Here is a 17,600-nt window from a genome sequence, read left to right on the forward strand (position 1 = left end):
GAGGCCTATTTTATAGGGCGGGTCCTTTCTTTTGTAGATTGGATTCGTACCCTCATCCCCGGACCCTATTTGGTTCAAGACCTTATGGAGTAGTTGATGGTCCTTTTGGATTGTCTTTTGGGTTTACAAGTTCCTAAAACTTGTTGGCGACTCTTTTTGCTCTTTGTCTTTCCCTTTGGAACGCCACCGTACTTTAGTGTATGATCACAGTGGGGTTCAAGTTTGGGGTTATCATAATGCTTGAAATATTCCCTACAAATACCTATATGCAAATATGCTTAATTTAATAAAATAACCATTATTACACACTACAAAAAATTGTGCCTATGGCAACGATCAAAAACTGATGCTCTATTTACCAAAATTGATGCAATAGATGTAAGAGCAAGTTTAGCCCCAAGTCTTAAGACTTGAGGTCTTGAGGTGACATCATCACTTTGAGTCTTAAGATTTATACTTAAGACTTTTCCCATTTTTCTTCAAAAATCTCAAGCAAGTCTCAAGTTGAGTCTTGAAATTTCAAGACTCAACTTAAGACTTGAGATTGGAACCCACTTCATTTTTATTTTTATTATCCCTTTTTTTTTTTCTTTTTACACTTTTCTACATATAATATGTCAAATATTTAAGTCTTAGGGCTAAAGTGATAAATTTGTGTAAGTCTTAGTGAGTTTTAACAAGAATTTGATGACATCATTTTCAATGGGGACCACCAAAAATGATGTCACATTCAAGTCTTAAGACTTGGGGCTAAACTTGCTCTAAGGCAATGGTTTACACCTGTTGCTTTAGGGTAGCGCTGCCTTAGGTAATACGCAACAGTTTTTGCACATATGCAATGTTCTACCTATTAAAAACATTTATACAATATATTTTAAATTCTTGATCTCCCTTCAATTTGAAGATTCTAAAAAATGGAACAAAAAGGTATACAAGGGGTATGAACTTTTCTCTTAGTTCTTGATGTTCGACTGACTTTCTAGTTTGATTTTTGAATCGTTTCAAAAAGTTTGATTCACTTATAATTTATTCAATTCCTTTTTTGTGGAAAACTGAATACCCATTTTATAATCTTTGCCTCTCATATCTCACATTTTTTAATACATCTTTAATTTTCATATCTCTTAATTTATTAACTTTTATCTTAACCTAACTCACTTTTCTATACACTTTTAGAACCAAACTAAGAGCATCTACAATGGATAGCTACAGTACATGTACATGTAGATTTGGGTTGCCACATCATAAACTTTAAGTTATATGATTTAAGCTACAACCTAGCTAACATTCTTTTGTAATAAGTAAACCATAAAAAAAAAAAATTAAATAAACAAATAAATACATAAAATATATTAAACAAATAAATATAATAGCATTGGGTGGAGTGAAACTAGATAACTCTATAGAGCTATGTAGTTTGACTTAACTCTACAAGAGGTTGTAGCTCCACAATGGTTAAAAATTGCTAGCAGGTCCTTATGCACAACTATTTTGAATGCTTTAAGAGTCTACAATGTGTGAGTTGAACTTTGGGGAACGAATGGACTAATGGAATATATGAATTCATATTTATGATAGATTAACCTAAGTAACTATTTATTATGGAGTAATAATTACGTAATATAGTTAATCATAGATTAAGGATTCACAGAGTACTAATTAGTTAGTGGTAAAAAAAACTTCAATGATTGCAACAACCAATGAGATCAACATTTTGATTATAGCTTTTCAACAACTAGAAAGCCATTAACCAAACATATTTCCTTGGTTATATACAACCACTAAAAAAATGTCAATGCAAAAGCCTACCATCAAACATGACCCAATATATACACCCCAATCCTCATAGCAATGTTTAAGATTAGGACTTGTTCTCATACAACTATTTTCAGTTCAGCTACTAATTTCCTTCTCTCATAAAATATTCATTTCATTTCAGTTCAGTTTAGTTCAATTCAGCTCTAATAAGTTAAGTTAAATTCAGTTCATTTCAGCTCATTTCCCTCACTGAGAACAAGCCCTTAGTATCATACCATTTATCAAGGAGATGTAGAATAATAATAATATATAGACAATAATGATTTGTCAAGAACTCCATATATTGTTGAGATGCATGTAATCTCTTAACCAGAAAATATATGTCAAAAAGACAATACGAAATACATTGTTGTTGAAAATGTCAACAAATTAATAATTCAGCAAATAAATTTGATTAGGAAAATAATTAAATAATTAGTTAAAACGGCTGCAAACTTTCCTAATTTCACCTTGACTGCCTGTAAGAACCTCAACAGCTTGCAACTTGATCATGACTTGTGCCTTCCTTACACTAAACAATGTCCGATTTTGCGACAAAGCCGAAACGAAGCCAGAGCTTGCAGGATCACGGGACAACTCTTGGTCGAGTTTGAGAACTCCCCGGTTTGCGATGAGCTCACCGTAGAAACGGTTGTTCAGTGTGTTGTTATTGGTTGGGTCTTGGTTAAGGAGAGCGGAGTTGTTGGTTGTATCTGTGTTTTGAGGACAAACTTGTCTTAACTGGTTTAGAAGGCTTAGTTCCATCTCTGAGTCGAATTCTCCGGTGTCTTTGTAGAGTCGTTTTTCGAAGAATTTGCAGTGTGCCTTTCCGACGGCGTGGTAACCTGAAAGAAAATTGTTAGCTCAAGTACATGAAAAATGATCATGCAATGCATTTGTGTAACACATTTTATAATGGTTAAGGGTAACGGTTTTATATGCTATTCACAAGTTACAACTAAACTATAATGACGTGTCAAAATATGCGTTACAACTTGCAAGTAATGTAATGAACACTTAAAGGAAGTATATGTGAAAAAACTAATTCACTTTAGTAAAGCATGATTTATTAGTCTTTTGGTCTTTTTTGGGACGATATTTTTTTTTTTTTTTTTAATGTGTAATTCTTTTTGATACGGATCAAAGTAACTAATTCAAATGAATATTTGGAAAGTTAATTTTAGTCTTTTGTTGTCTATATTATATAATATAAAATACTTTGTTAAGGACCTATATAACTATAAATTCATCATATAAGATGTATGAAAGGAGAAAATACTAAGGTAGTAACAATACCTAGAAGGACAACCATTTCTTCGACGGTGAAGTTCTTGGCTGCGAATACAGCAGCAGCTTCCTCGACGGCCATGGAAGGATTTGGAAGGTTCACATCGGCGGAATTGGAAACAAGTCCATCCCTACGTCCTGTTTCTACCGGAAAGTCAAGTCCTCCTCCCTGTTTATTAGAAGCTAAGTAGTGTTAGTATACATTTTAATTAATGTTGTTTTTTCACTGTTAATAATGTAATTAAAAACTCGAGGAGATGACGCTTTAGATATTATAAAGGTATGAATTTACCAGCCTAATAAGCACTTTAGTAGCAATAGCGATAATGTCAGCACAAGAGACAACGCCAGGACATTCTGATTCTATTGCGGTCTTCAATTTTTCAATAAATTCATAACCCCTTACTCCACCATTAGAGTCTGAAGTCTTCTCAGTTGATGGTCCGTCGATAAGAATGGATGCATCACAACCCTTCACATTATAAGACAAAAATTACAAATTAGTTACATTATATTCATCATACCATGCTATATATATAGCTTATTAAGGATCTATTTCATGATAAGATACGTTAATAATGAGTGAATGAAATTATCCACTTTCTTATATGAATAAATACTTTCTTCGTCAAGAAATAATAATTTCTTTATCTAAGTTATACCTTCATATACATGTAAGTCAGATTATTCATTAAGATGATACTAATTAACCCTATATATTATACAGAAAATACCAGTTAATCAATTTGATAAACAAAATTTGTTTATCAAATGGCAAAATTGTAAATAAATTAACAATTTTGTATTAAACTTGGGTTCCACTATTATTGATTTATTTACGAAAATGCCATGATGACTGGACATATATGTTGTTTTATTTACCATTTTGCCATTTGATAAACAAATTTTGTTTATCAAATTGATTAACTGGGACTACCTATAATGTAATACGGTATCCCATATATAATTGTATTTGAACTAAAGGATTTGTTTGAAAACCTAAACATAATACTAATATAGCTAGAAATTGTGGAATTTTCTAAGATTTCAAAAAATAAATGTGTACTTGACTATTAATTTAACTAGGATAAATAGTGTACGAGAATATAACATAGTAACTTACATGGACAAAACAATCATGAAACTGGAGACGAAGAAGGGCAGGAAGAATAGTAGGATCCTGGTCAAACTCCTCTTGGCAAAGGACATCAATGATTTCCTCAACATCAGAATTGCATTTGTCTTCGTAGAAACCAACAACCAAACCAGAAGTAGCTGTCGTGGAAAACCAAAATGGACCCGAACGTCTAGAACTCATAGAAGGACCAGGAGCAGGAGCCAGTGCAGGGCCAAGGCTAGGTGACAACGCGGGCGAGTCACCCATTGGTTGTTCCTTTGAAGGTTTTGAAAAAGGATTCTCGACTTTTATGCCAAAGATAGTAGCACATTGAGCCATTGGGGTTGATATCAAGACTAGCCCTAGGGTTAGCATGACTAACCCAAAATTTGCTTGAAGCTTCATTTTTTTTTTTTTTTTTTTTTTTTTTTTTTTTTTTTTTTTTTGCTTTTTACTTTTTTTTTTAGATCTTCCGAGTAACTAGTAGATAATATTATTGCTTTAATATGGAAGATCGATGATGTTTTAGTATGAGGTTATGCATGCAATATATATATGATGATAAAGAAAGAATAATTTTTTCAAAAAATAAAGTTGATGGATCGTTAATTAAAGTGGCATGCACGACTCCACTATTCATGTTATTTTAGACGTGCAATGGAGTATTTTTAAGAGGACGGCTAACTTCGAGTTCTTCCACTTCTCATAATAATGTTTCTATCATTCCTATGAATGTGATCTAACTACATAACCATTGATGTTGATTTGTGAGGGATTATTCATAGAATGAGCACATCAATTATTGGATACAATTTTTATTTTTTATTCGTGAGTTATGAAATTTGAAATTAGATAGTCAATTATTATTGACCCATTATTTGACTAATTACATAAACCTTTTTACATACAAGCATGTAATTAAATAAACGAAAGGTCTTATTTTTATTAACCGGTTAATTTAGATATATTCAATAAAATAAGTTATCAATCATCAAGTTAAGTTCGTTAAAAAAAAGGTAAACTACTATTCTCTTCAGCTGATCGGTTTGCTAAGACAAAATTTAGATTAATTATAACAAATCTTTGTACGATTGTACCCGTGGTAGCATCAAGTAATGACCTTTGAATTTGATTATTTCGGATTATTTTATAGTTGTATTATTTTTTTATTTTTTATTTTGGATTTTTAATAATGCATACTTATTGTCGTACTAGAGTCTACATGTATATTGTATAGACGTGTTGGACTTACCATGTTAAAGCTCAAAATAGTTTATTCTTCCATTGATGAATTGTCCCTTTTCAAAGGTTAATAAATCACCGAGTTTGACCTCAAATGGATGAATGTGGAGAGCTCATTTGTGTAAGGATTTTTATAAAATAAAGTCGGATTATTCTTTAGAGTTAACAAGAAAAAAGACCCAGTCTATTTCGTCAACGGTGATGTTCAATTGGGCCAGGTTACCGACATTTCAATTTGCATTTATTTATCAAGTTTGTTCCTAATATTGGGAGATGACAATCTAAAGGCCCATTGACAATGATTTTTTTAACAACACAAAATTGAGTCATATTTCAAACAATATTACTTCCTCTATTTCAAACATACTTTGGGATTAAGATAGAAATAAGTAATATAACCCCAAATCGTTTTGGGACTAAGACTTTTATTATTGTTGTTGTTCTTGTTATTGTTGTAGTAGTAGTAGTACAGTATTTCAAACATTATTATAATCTAATACAATTGAAATCTATTATGAAATCAAAATAAATCGATTACTTTAGGTGTTGTGTTTAATTTGTGGCTAAACATAAATAACAATATATAAAACCTAAATATGAGAAATAAAAGTTGAGAAAATGTACAAATATAAATACACAGTTTGATTAATATGATCTATTTTACCATGCAGGTGATATCATTTTCTTATTAGCTTTTACGAAAGATTAAAAAAAAACAGATTACAATGTGATAAGGCAGTGTCCCTCTCACAGTATCTCTCTCAAAAGTGGAGTTACATTTTGGCTTGGATTGGCTTGGTGACTTTTCACATGCGCACCAAGGACGGACATCCGTATTAACATATGTGCCAAGTTTAACTTTGTCAATATTTATGAATGGAGAAAATAAAATTTTGTACAAGGTACAGATTGTTGGGTTTAGGACCATTTAACACCCTTTTTATATGCTTCTAGCTAAAATTCTCTTAAATAGTGCATGCACTTGTTTGACTATAATTTTCCAACCTAAGCCAAGAGCATTCAGAATCATTTTACTGAAATAGCTAATTTAGCAAATCAATTTTCTAATTAACTAGGGGATCCTACGCGCGCGATGCGCGCGGTATAGGTAGTGTTTCAAGTTGAGTTATTGCAGTTAGTCTTAATACCTTATGCATGTTTGCATATATTTTATTATAACTATTTGTACAAATGCGATTAATATGTTGAATGTCATGTATCTTAGCAATGCTCAAAACTCTAGCAAATTACTCTAGAATTAGTGAAGGAGTTGTATAAAGTATTGAGTTCTAGAGATGGAAATGTTTGCTATATTTAAAGTACAGATTGAAATGGTTCAATTAGCGGGACATCACATGTCTATATTTTTCTTGTATTCATTTAAGATACCAATACACCTCACTTTAAGTTTTAATCGGTTAAAGTTATGATCATAGTAATTACAGTAAATGTCATTTAACAATGATTACAGAGTAAATTAATATTATAAGTCATTATTTATTTTGTTAAAGTTACAAAAATAATGAAGTTATTTTCTTGAATTGGTAAAAAATGCAGTGGACAAAATGGACCAAGTAACCTCAAAAACTAAGGGTTTGTTCTCATACGATTATTTTTCAGTTCAGTACAGTTCAGCTCTAATAAGTTCAATTCAGTTCAGCTCCTAATTTCCTTCTCTCATAAAATATTCATTTCAGTTCAGTTTAGTTCAGCTCTAATAAGTTCAGTTCATTTCAGTTCACATATCTTAAACCTTTCAAAATCAACAAACATAGTGTGTCCTAAGTTGGTAGCAAGATCAGAAGGCTCTAAGAACTCTGGATAAAGATTGAAATCTTGAACTAATCAAAAGTCTCGTTCGATTCAGTTCAGCTCAGTTCAGTCAATGAGAATAGACCCTAAGTTAAGTGGAGAAATAAGGTCCAAGGATTAATAACAGTAGATGTTGAGTGATTGACTGTGTGAAATTGTCAATCAAGTTCATTCCCAATTCAAATTTCTACCAAGCTAGTCTTCAGTTCAAATGAGTAAAATAAAACTTGGGCAATTATTGCCGAACGTTAAGAGTCACCAAACTAACTAAACTATCTCAATGGCATTAATACCGCAATCTCTTGAATAACTTTCTGGTTATTGTATTTGACCAACCTTTGTCTTAGCTTTTTTTTTTTTTTTTTTTTTTTTAAAAAAAAAAAAAAAAAAACTACTCATATGATCTTTTGGATTTCACTTTCATGAACTTTTTAAAATGAACCAATACCCTTGTAAACTTATATCAAAATCATGGACATCGATTTTCTCTTAGTGTGCGAAATATAACCGATTCACCAACCCACACTTGAGCTTGATTTCTCATATATCAATTTCAGTTTCAACATAGTTGCTTTTGCACTATATTGGACAAATGCTTGCTTCCATAGTTCCTTGTGCTTCATATAGGAAAGAATGTAAAATCAAAACCTCTCATAATCAAACTTATGAAGGTTTAGGTTTTAAAAAAAAAAAAAATACTTATGAAGGTTAAAATAATTAAAGCAATCCTAATTATACTGACAAGTGAGCAATTAAATTAACGATAAAACCCATGTTGTGAAATTGATCAATAATAACAAATTAGCAATAAAATAAATACATTGATTAATCATAAACTACTCATACACCATTAATGGGGGTATAAAGGTAATTAAACATTTTCAGGGCTAAAAATGTCCTAACACTATTCATAAGAGTATTTTCCCACTTTTTATAAGGTAGGGAAATGACTATTACCCTTTCAAAAAAGAATTAAGTTTACTCCCTCCGTCCCCTTTTGATAGTCCCTTATGGACATTTTTCAAGAGAATTAATTAACACAAATAATTAGAATAGTAAAAGTACATTGAAAAAGTAAATTAATATTGGTTATGAAAAAAGTAGAGAGAAAGTAATAAAAGCATTGGAAAACAAAATTTACATAGAAAATTTAAATTTGCACAAATATTGTTGCAATTAAATTGGAGACAATATTGGTAAAAAATTAATATTAATATAATATTAATGGTTGTTGAAAAAAGCAAATAGGGTGAACATTTTGGGATCGTTTGGGCATGGAGAGTTTACATTTAAAAGCAAACATACATAAATGAGTTTACATTTAAAGACATTAATAATAAATCATCAAACAATTTAGTACGAATTACACTCTTTACGGTAAGAGAATTGGGACATTATTCTCGGCACTTATTATATTCCGTGTTCTAAAAGTGCGAGTCTTAGTTGACTTTACTACAAACCTTCCTAATTTGTCCTTGATCACCCAGGAGGACATCAAGGGCTTGCATTTTAATCATAGCTCTTACAAATTTGGTATTGAATAGACCACCATTTTGAGCAAACTGTCGAACAAAGCCACTCGTTAAAGGATTTCGTGACAAGCCTTGGTCTATTGGTAAGATTCCTCGTGCTTTGAGAAGTTGATCAAAGTAAGAGTTGTCAAATTTGTTCGAGCTTTGTGGATTTTGATCCAAAAATGCAAAGTTATTTGTTCTTGTGCCACGGGGGCAAGTGCGACTTAGTTGTTGACGAAGGCTTGAGTCCATATTTAGGTCAAATTGGCTAGTGCCTTCGTAAAGTCGATCTTGGAAGAATGAACAATGTGATTTTCCAACGGTATGCCCACCACCTAATTCAATGAATTACACATTTATAAGAATCCTTGATTATTGCCAATAACTATTAAATGATTGTGATTCATTAAAGAGAAAAAAATTAAAAGATGATAGAAAATATAATCATACCAAAAAGAAGCACCATTTCTTCGGAAGTAAACTTTTTTTCCTTGAAGGCTAGGATACTTTCGGTAACAGATCCGGATGGGTTAGGAATTCTTACGTCTCGAGCATTAGATACGAGTCCATCTCTTCGTCCGGTTTGTACAGAATATGCTGGTCCACCACCCTATTTAGGTAGATCCATATGTAATAGGATAAAAATGTTATAAACTAGAAATAATAAACATTAATTTTAATTTACTAAATTATGATTATTTACCAGCTTAATAAGTTCTGTTGTTGCAATTGCAATAATGTCGGCACAAGAGACGACATTAGGACATTGTGTTTCAGCCACACCCTTCAAAGTATCAATAAACTCGTACCCTCTAACACTCAAATTAGGACCCGCAGTTTTCTCAGATGACGGTCCATTAATTAAAATTGATGCATCACACCCCTGAGAAAAGAACCAACTCGTTAAATAAACCATATCTATATATTAGAATGAAATCTCAAGTACTAACGTGAAATTTTTCGTTAATTATTTTTTTCCATGACAATTAGTAAACTACAAATATTGAGCTAGATTTGATAAAAGTACTTACATGGACAAAGCAATCATGAAATTGCATGCGAAGGAGTGCCGGAAGAAGAGTTGCATCCTTACGAAAAAGTTCTTGGACTTTTGTTGTTATGGTAGCCTCAATGTCAACATTTGGTTTAGGACATAAACCTTTATAGAAACCTACTTGCAAACCAGAAGGTCTCGGTGGATTATTCGAATAAATTGGTTTCGGACTTGAAGGACTCGAAGGATTCATAGGAAAAGGACTCATAGGACTAAATGGACTAAAAGGAGTAAACGGGGTAAATGGAGTAAACGGGGTAAATGGAGTGAACGGGAAAGAACTATCGTCTTCTAAGGAAGAATGTAAAACACGTGAATGTTTACGACTATCCAATGTTGCTTGACCATCAAATTTACCGCGATCACCCAATCTAGAACGCTTTGGCAATTTGGAAGCATGACTCTCACCAACATGGCTCAATACCAAGATGAACCATATGGTAATGGCCTTAAGTAATGTAGCTAAAGTTGGAAGACTCATTATATTTATTGAATGGTCGTTCCACTTCTTTTGTACTAAAATAGTTAGTATATATGTTGCTCAATCTTAATGGTTTGTTTTTGTAATATGAGAAATATTTGGTGGTTTAGTACGTTGAGAGGGCATCACTTATATATGATGGGAAGAACAAGCATAAGCAATATCTTATTCAAGATACCAAGTAAATAATGCAACAACATGGACGAAGTTTCTTTAATTTTGTTCTTATAATGTAGTGTGATGATAGCTAATTAGACTACATTTTCTTATTCGATTAAGATCTAACATGAGATTTATACTATTTAAAAGCATATGATAAGGTAAAATAAAAAAAAAAAACAGGAAGTCGCAATGATATAGGAAACACTAACAAGAGTAATATAATATATATGCCACCCGTTTTTATTTTTTTAGTGACTTAGGGCCTATTGGACCTTAACTGAACTAAACTGATTGGAGCTGAATTGAACTGAAATTAAGCGCTGAAATGAACAGACCCTTAAGACCTTATGCTTGGAATTTTAGGAGAAATATATGTGGTCATGTGGAGAGTATTGGTATTCAAAACAAGAATTATTGCATGTCACCCCACTACCTATTTAATTACCTTTTTTTTTTTTTTTTTTTTTTTTTTTTGTGTTTCACCCGATTCACTCTTTGGGCTAATCCGGATTCGAGGATCAGTTTTGGGTGGTTAGGTTCCAGTCCCCTACCAATTGTTGTTGTGGGGGATCGAACACGAGTCCCCCTACCAAGTGTAGTCCCAATCACCACTACACCAACACTCAATTGGTACCTATTTAATAACCTATGATTAACTTAAATTTCTTGTCAATTTGCACGTTGTTCAAATGAAGAACATTACATTTTATTCACAACATCTTTTAAAGATCATATTACATACAATTTATATTAACATTACATTAGACCTTAGACGACAGAACATAATTTATACTTCTTTTTTTTTTTTTTTTTAATGCCAGAAATTGTTTGCAAATTAAAGTCAAATTCATAAATTTAATAAAATATGAAAAGTCAAATTTATTTTACTTGATATATAAATGAACATCCATGTGAGTAACACATGTATTATAAAGTTGTTTGAGTTGTAGCTGATGTTCAGAAAGATTAAAAACTACTTCAATTGCCGTAATTATTTGACTAGCTATATATTCCAGGTGGTAGTTGTTGTTGGAGAAGAAGTGGAATGTAAATGCATGTGATCGATCTCCATGCTAGCATATACTTGTATAGGTTGCATGGCTTCATTTTGTTAAATTGTTAAAATGTCTGTGTGTATGTACTACCTCCGTTACATATTAGTTGCAACTTTGAAATATTTTATCACTCACAAATAATCCCCAAAGTTGCAACTAATTTGTAACGGAAGTAGTATTATGTACTTGTTATAAACTTATAATAGTATTACTTGATAACATACAAGTTTTTGAATATTACTGTTTTGAAAAATTATATGAACGCCTTATATGTTATATGTGAGTTAGGTTAAGGGAACACGGAATCTATCATATGTTTAAAATTACTCACAAAAGTAGTCTTTTTATGATAAAGACAAAATTTTTTACTTAAATTTATTAATACTTATTAACATATATTGAAATGGGTATTGTCGTATTGACACTTTTACGTATATATGTATTAGTTTCTGCATCAATTTAGCTTAAAAATCTGAAAAAAAAAATAAATTTTTTTTAAAAAAAAAAAAATGGCCCATAAGTGATGCGGTAAAAATCAAAGCATATAAGTGGATTTAATATTTATGCTAGATGTAATTTAATGTTTATATGAACCTAATGCTGACTGCTTACCAACGTAGGTTGGATTAAGATGGTAGTTAATTAGTGATCGATTAATTCAATCAGGGCATGAAATTCTCTATGAAAATAGGTTGAACTAATTGTTAGGACATGAAATTCTCAATGAAAATAGGTTGAAATGTTGAATATATTGTTATGAAATTGTGATTAATGTCTCTAATATCATCCTATGAATTGTATGTATATAATATGTTAGAAAAGCTATTAATTTATTATAAGCAATTTCTTTCAAAAAAAAATAAAAATAAATATATTATAAGCAATTCTTGGTATTATGAAGATGGCATCTTTTCTAGTGAGCATACTTTTTTGATTATTTAGAGTATAGAAATATATACATCTTTATATTAATAATATTTTTTTGGATAGCAAAAACATTTCATTAATTAAAAGTCATACGACATGTACAATAGAGATTTGACGTTAACAAATACATAAGATATTGAATCAAATAAAATTTTCCTTCATAAAAACTACGATCGTCGAGTAGATCTTGCATTGTGGAACAACTCTCGCTTATGTCGTCGCTTGAAAATACAGTCTTACTAGAGAGACATCTAACGATCCTTTGTAGCCGTGAGGATGTTTTCCTTCTGATTCATCTGTTTGTATTGGAAAACTTGATAACTTCTTCACCAATAAAAAAATTTACCCACTACAAGAAAACAGCTTAATAGCGACGGACTGCTTCCGACGGACCCATTATTCCGTCGGAAAAAACGAAATTTCCGACGGATTTTTTTTCCGTCGGATATTTCCGACGAATTCAATAATTCCGTCGGAAATTTCCAACGGAAAATAAATCCGTCGGAATATATGGACTTTTCCGACGGAAATTCCGTCGGAAAGTACAATTTCCGACGGACTACAAATCCGTCAGAACTTTCCGACGGAATTTTCCGTCGGAATCTAATTAAAAAAAAAAGGAAAAAGTTTTAAAAAACCCTAATATCCTACACCTTTCTTCCGCCTCCACTTTTCTTTTCCCCCCTTCTCCTTCTCTCTCCTCTTCTCTCTCCTTCTCTCTCCTGGTTCGTCTTCTCCTCCCCTTCTCTCTCCTGGTTCTCTTCGTCTTCTCCCACGGACAACACCAACAACAACATCTTCTCCTCTCTCCTCCTCCATCTCTTTCTATCCACCATCTTCTCCTTCTTTATCTCTTTCCTCATTTCTCTTCTCATACTTGTGTTTTTCATGGCCGAAATTAATGGTTTTTTGGTCAAATTCGACCATGAAAAGTGTAGATCTACACTTTTTATGGTCGAATTTGACCTATTTAAACCAAATTCAAGACTTCAAAGCCAATTTCAGTTAATAAGGTATGTTTTTCGAGTCTTAAATTTTTTTTTGGTTTTTTTTTTGTAAATATTTTCGATTTTTGGCTGTTCAATGTGGTTGTGGTGGCTTGTGTGGTGGTTTGGTGTCATGGTGGTTTGGTTTTTGGTCGGATCTGGGTCGTTTAGGAGGGTGGGTCGATTTTAGGGTGAGGTGGGTTGGGAGTTTTTCGGGTTTCTAGGTGTTTGGTTTTGATTTTAATTTTTTCTTTTTTTATTTTTTTATTTTTGGGTTGTGGTAGTTTGTTTTGGTGGGGGTGGTGGCGGTGGTTGTTTGAGGTGGGTGGTGGGGTGGTAGATCTGGGCTCGTAGTGTGGGTTAGGGTTAGGAGGGTATGAGTTTTGGTGGTGTGGGTGGTGGTACGGGGCGGGTTAGGGGGGCTAGTGATACGGGTTAGGGGGCTGGTGGTGTGGGGTGGTGCCGTGGTGGTGGGGGGTTAGTTAGGGGCTGGTGGTAGTGGTGGTTGTCTGATGTAGGGGTAAGGGTTTATTTGGTGGTTGGTGGTGGATGATACGTCGTGCCGTGGTGGCGCGTCGTTTTTTTTTAATTCCTTAAAATCAAGTTCCGACGGAATCGTATCCGTCGGAAATTTCCGACGGAATCGTATCCGTCGGAAATTTCCGACGGATTTTCCTGGTGCTGTAAAACCTCTTTCGGCGGAAAATTCCGTCGGAAATTCTGTCGGAAAAGTGTTTCCGACGGAATTTTCGTCGGAAAAAGACAAATTTCCTACGAAAGGTTTTCCGACAACCGGTTACGACGGAATTCCGTCGGAAACGGATTTCGAGGTGGTTCCGACGGAATTTTTCCGTCGGAAATGACCTTTTTTCTAGTAGTGGTACCGACAATCTACTATATTGAATATCATGGATGCAAAACTAAGAAATTTCTCCCCAAAGGAGATAAACCTTGTCTTTCGAAAGAAGTCGAAAAACCCTTGTCTTTTGAAGGAGATCGCAAACCCATTTTTTCGAGGGAGATAAGTTCCTCCCCAAAAGAGGAAGCATTAGTATAAACCTATAAAAAAAACTTTAAAGAAACAAGGACTGGGGCTTTTCACCGGTTAAAACCGATGAAAGCCCCTTCAAAATTCAACAATGGAGGCTAGGATTTGAAGAGAGGAAAGAGGAGAGAGGAGATAGTTTTTTCATTTTTATTTTTATTTTATATTAATAATATAATCAGGGATTTATTATTGGATTTCGTATTTATTATGTTAATAGTCTTAGTTTAGTTATATGCATGTAATCCTTCAAATTAAGGTTATTTATTATTGTTCATTTACTCATCAAATGAGTAAAAAAAGCCTTTGAACTTAAATCTGTGTTCCGGGGTGGAACCGAAATGATGATAAGAGCATAAGAGAGTAAGAGAAAATAGAGAAAGTGAGAGAGAGAGAGCCCTCCCATGTTGTAACACCCCAATAATTCTCTCTTTAAACCTGTGAGGACCCTGAACAATATTCAAGAGAATTACTGGCGTGTTACCGCCACGTGTTCAAACGTTAAGGCTTTATCAGAAAATAGCAGCGGAAAAACTAAATCAGTTATAAATAAGTTTCAAAACCAACGAATGAAACCAAATTAAGTCATACAACTTGGAACCATTAAGGCCCTTATTCAAAACCCAATAAAAGTAGTAAGTGATTAAATTCAGTGTTCAAATAAATTCAAACCCAAAAGAAATAGTGTCGAATAAAATCGAATTAAAATAAATTCAAACTTGCAAAAGAAATAAAATGCAAACAACCAACTCTCTACTCAAGATCCCACGACCCTGATGAATGATGCATGTGTAAGAACCTGTGGTAATTCTGCTCCCCAATATTACAAGTGTAAAAATTGGATCGTCACAGGGTCATTAAAAGGCGAAGGCCATGACCAAAGAAAGACACACAAAGCACGCAATCAGCAAAGCTGAGTACATACAAGCTGCAAAATAAATTAAGAAATCCATAACATGCTACTAATAATCAATCATCATGCATCATTAAATTATAGACTCAACACACGACTCAACTATTTATATTACTAAGACTCCATTAATTAATAATAGGTAAATCATTATTTTTATTCATTGGATTACGCAATAGACAAGGTTGTCCAACCCATGCTCCATTTGGAACATCAATAAAAGAAAAACCCCATGCCTCCTTTCGGAAACATAAATAAACATCCAACGACCACGGGCGCGACTCCGTGACCGTAGTTAGTATGAGATCTCACCTAACTCCTAGTTTTGAAAAATATTTGAAATAAGAGGCTCGTAGATCAGACGGCCTCGAGAAAAGTACACGGCTAATACCCCATGTACCCCAACCCCTGATTGTCATTACTCCAGAAGTGCACCAATCCAGAGTTTTATTGCTCATCCATCTTGCACTTTACGTGATTTACAGGTTTAGATTTGGTGATGACTCATATGCATAACAATACAATCAATCCAATATCAATTCAATCAAGTAAAACAACTTTTCAATTTCAATTCTTGATTTATTAGTGGCAAGCAACATTTATTATTTATTCCTTTACTACCTCGGTGTATAAACACCTTGAGTGCATAAGGCACCCCAAAACCTCAACCTCGTCTTAGAAGACTTAAATTCTTCCTTTACTCATCATGCTTGCATAATCATGAATGAGTAATAAATTAATCATTACACCAATCATATACCTTTGCCTCTAAGCGCACCTTGCATAATTAGAGCACAAATAATACTTGCAATATAAAATAGTGCACGTCATACGAAATTCACAATGTATAACCAAACAATTTAACTCAGTCATCCCTATACATGATACTAAGTTCTCGATCCGTCGTCCTTAAACATGCACCTAAAAGAAAGGTTTTGTAACTTGTACGTACCTTGAGCAAACGAATTGGTATGCCACTTTACTAACTAGAAATCACCTTCAATAAACTCCTCTCCTAAGCCAAATAATAACATCTCAATCAATACCTAATCAATCAAATTTACAGCAATACTAACTTACTTTAAAACCTTCAAAATCCAAATCAAACAACACTTTAAAACCTTCCCTTTTGTTAAAATTAAAGGCTCATATATAGTTCTTTAAATTTTTCTTCATAAAAACCTTAAAATACACTCTTGTACATGAAATTACAGCAAGTTCAAAGTCTAATAAAAATCTGAAAATTATATAAAAACCCCTAAAAATCTCCCTTTTTAATGGGTGATTAAACCCTCTTTATAAAACATCAAAAGTAGTACTTAGAAACTATTTCCAACACTTAAAACTTCAATAAAAACATATATTTATGCTTAATTAACTTTAAACATAATTAATTTTATTAATCAAACTCAAGGATAATATTTTAAGTATAAAAAAAACTTCGTTAAAATCAAAAACTGCCCGAAAATCATATTTAGAGGCTGAATTTGGCCACGAGAGGATAATATCTTAAAACGTTGTTTCCATATGGAAAGAACTACTTTTTCATCAAAATCGGATGAGTTCAGAATCTGATCGGGATTAAAACGGGATTAATATTAACGAACGAAAATCTAAAATTAAAACACGAATCTATGTGTTCAAAATAATCTGGAATTAAGTTAAACTATTCAGTAGTTATAATCACCAAAATTTCAAAACATCATTACTATAAAATCCCTAAATCAATTGTTCATAAAAACCCTAAAATCATGATTTTCAATAAATTGAAACCCTAGGTTTATAATTCATAAAATATGAAATTTATAACATAAATATAATCTGAAATTTATAATCTTTATACCATTAAAATATAATTTGATACTAAAAATATAATCTTTATACTAAAATCAAAACCCAAAACAATTAAATTAACATTAAGCAAAATAATGAAACAAAGGAGGATGAAAATAAGACTAACCTTTTTGTGAGGGAAATTTTTGGAGATTCATCGGGTATTTATAGGAGAGAATTATTGTAGGATAAAAAGAAAGATTGGGCCTCATAAAAATAATGGGTCGATTAAGTAAACAAATGGGTTAGGCTTGTGTAATTGGACATAAATTGTAGAATAAAGGTGCATAAAATAATTTGTTCAAATAATTTTCGACCCAGATTAATAATTTGAAACTTTTGAAATTAAATTATGAAAAATAACAAATAAATATTATA

At 32.4% G+C, this 17,600-nt stretch overlaps 2 protein-coding genes across 2 annotated transcripts; both read right to left on the minus strand.

Moving 5' to 3' along the window:
* Positions 1–2,232: 2,232 nt before the first annotated feature.
* LOC145603433 (peroxidase 57-like) lies at positions 2,233–4,606 on the minus strand. The gene is made up of 4 exons (XM_081659341.1): positions 4,208–4,606; positions 3,377–3,556; positions 3,094–3,253; positions 2,233–2,642 (listed from the first exon to the last, which is right to left on the minus strand). Exons 1-4 carry the CDS (start codon positions 4,604–4,606, stop codon positions 2,233–2,235), a joined length of 1,149 nt encoding a protein of 382 aa, XP_081515467.1.
* Positions 4,607–8,694: 4,088 nt separating this feature from the next.
* LOC145604241 (peroxidase 57-like) lies at positions 8,695–10,304 on the minus strand. The gene is made up of 4 exons (XM_081660175.1): positions 9,801–10,304; positions 9,473–9,652; positions 9,220–9,379; positions 8,695–9,104 (listed from the first exon to the last, which is right to left on the minus strand). Exons 1-4 carry the CDS (start codon positions 10,302–10,304, stop codon positions 8,695–8,697), a joined length of 1,254 nt encoding a protein of 417 aa, XP_081516301.1.
* Between the last annotated feature and the right edge of the window lie 7,296 nt (positions 10,305–17,600).

The sequence above is a fragment of the Chenopodium album genome, chromosome 22 (assembly GCF_948465745.1).
Source record: "Chenopodium album chromosome 22, dcCheAlbu1.1, whole genome shotgun sequence".
NCBI classification, from domain to species: Eukaryota; Viridiplantae; Streptophyta; class Magnoliopsida; order Caryophyllales; family Amaranthaceae; genus Chenopodium; species Chenopodium album.

What these genes read in the sequence shown, in the direction of transcription:
- LOC145603433 (XM_081659341.1), bottom strand. Translation starts at nt 4,606, where the DNA reads ATGAAGCTTCAAGCAAATTTTGGGTTAGTCATGCTAACCCTAGGGCTA. An exon ending in CTAAAGTGCTTATTAGGCTG is followed by an intron (nt 3,254 to 3,376) that starts GTAAATTCATAC and finishes TCTAATAAACAG; the next exon opens with GGAGGAGGACTTGACTTTCC. An exon ending in AGAAATGGTTGTCCTTCTAG is followed by an intron (nt 2,643 to 3,093) that starts GTATTGTTACTA and finishes ATTTTCTTTCAG; the next exon opens with GTTACCACGCCGTCGGAAAG.
- LOC145604241 (XM_081660175.1), bottom strand. Translation starts at nt 10,304, where the DNA reads ATGAGTCTTCCAACTTTAGCTACATTACTTAAGGCCATTACCATATGG. An exon ending in TTCATGATTGCTTTGTCCAT is followed by an intron (nt 9,653 to 9,800) that starts GTAAGTACTTTT and finishes TTCTTTTCTCAG; the next exon opens with GGGTGTGATGCATCAATTTT. An exon ending in AGAAATGGTGCTTCTTTTTG is followed by an intron (nt 9,105 to 9,219) that starts GTATGATTATAT and finishes TCATTGAATTAG; the next exon opens with GTGGTGGGCATACCGTTGGA.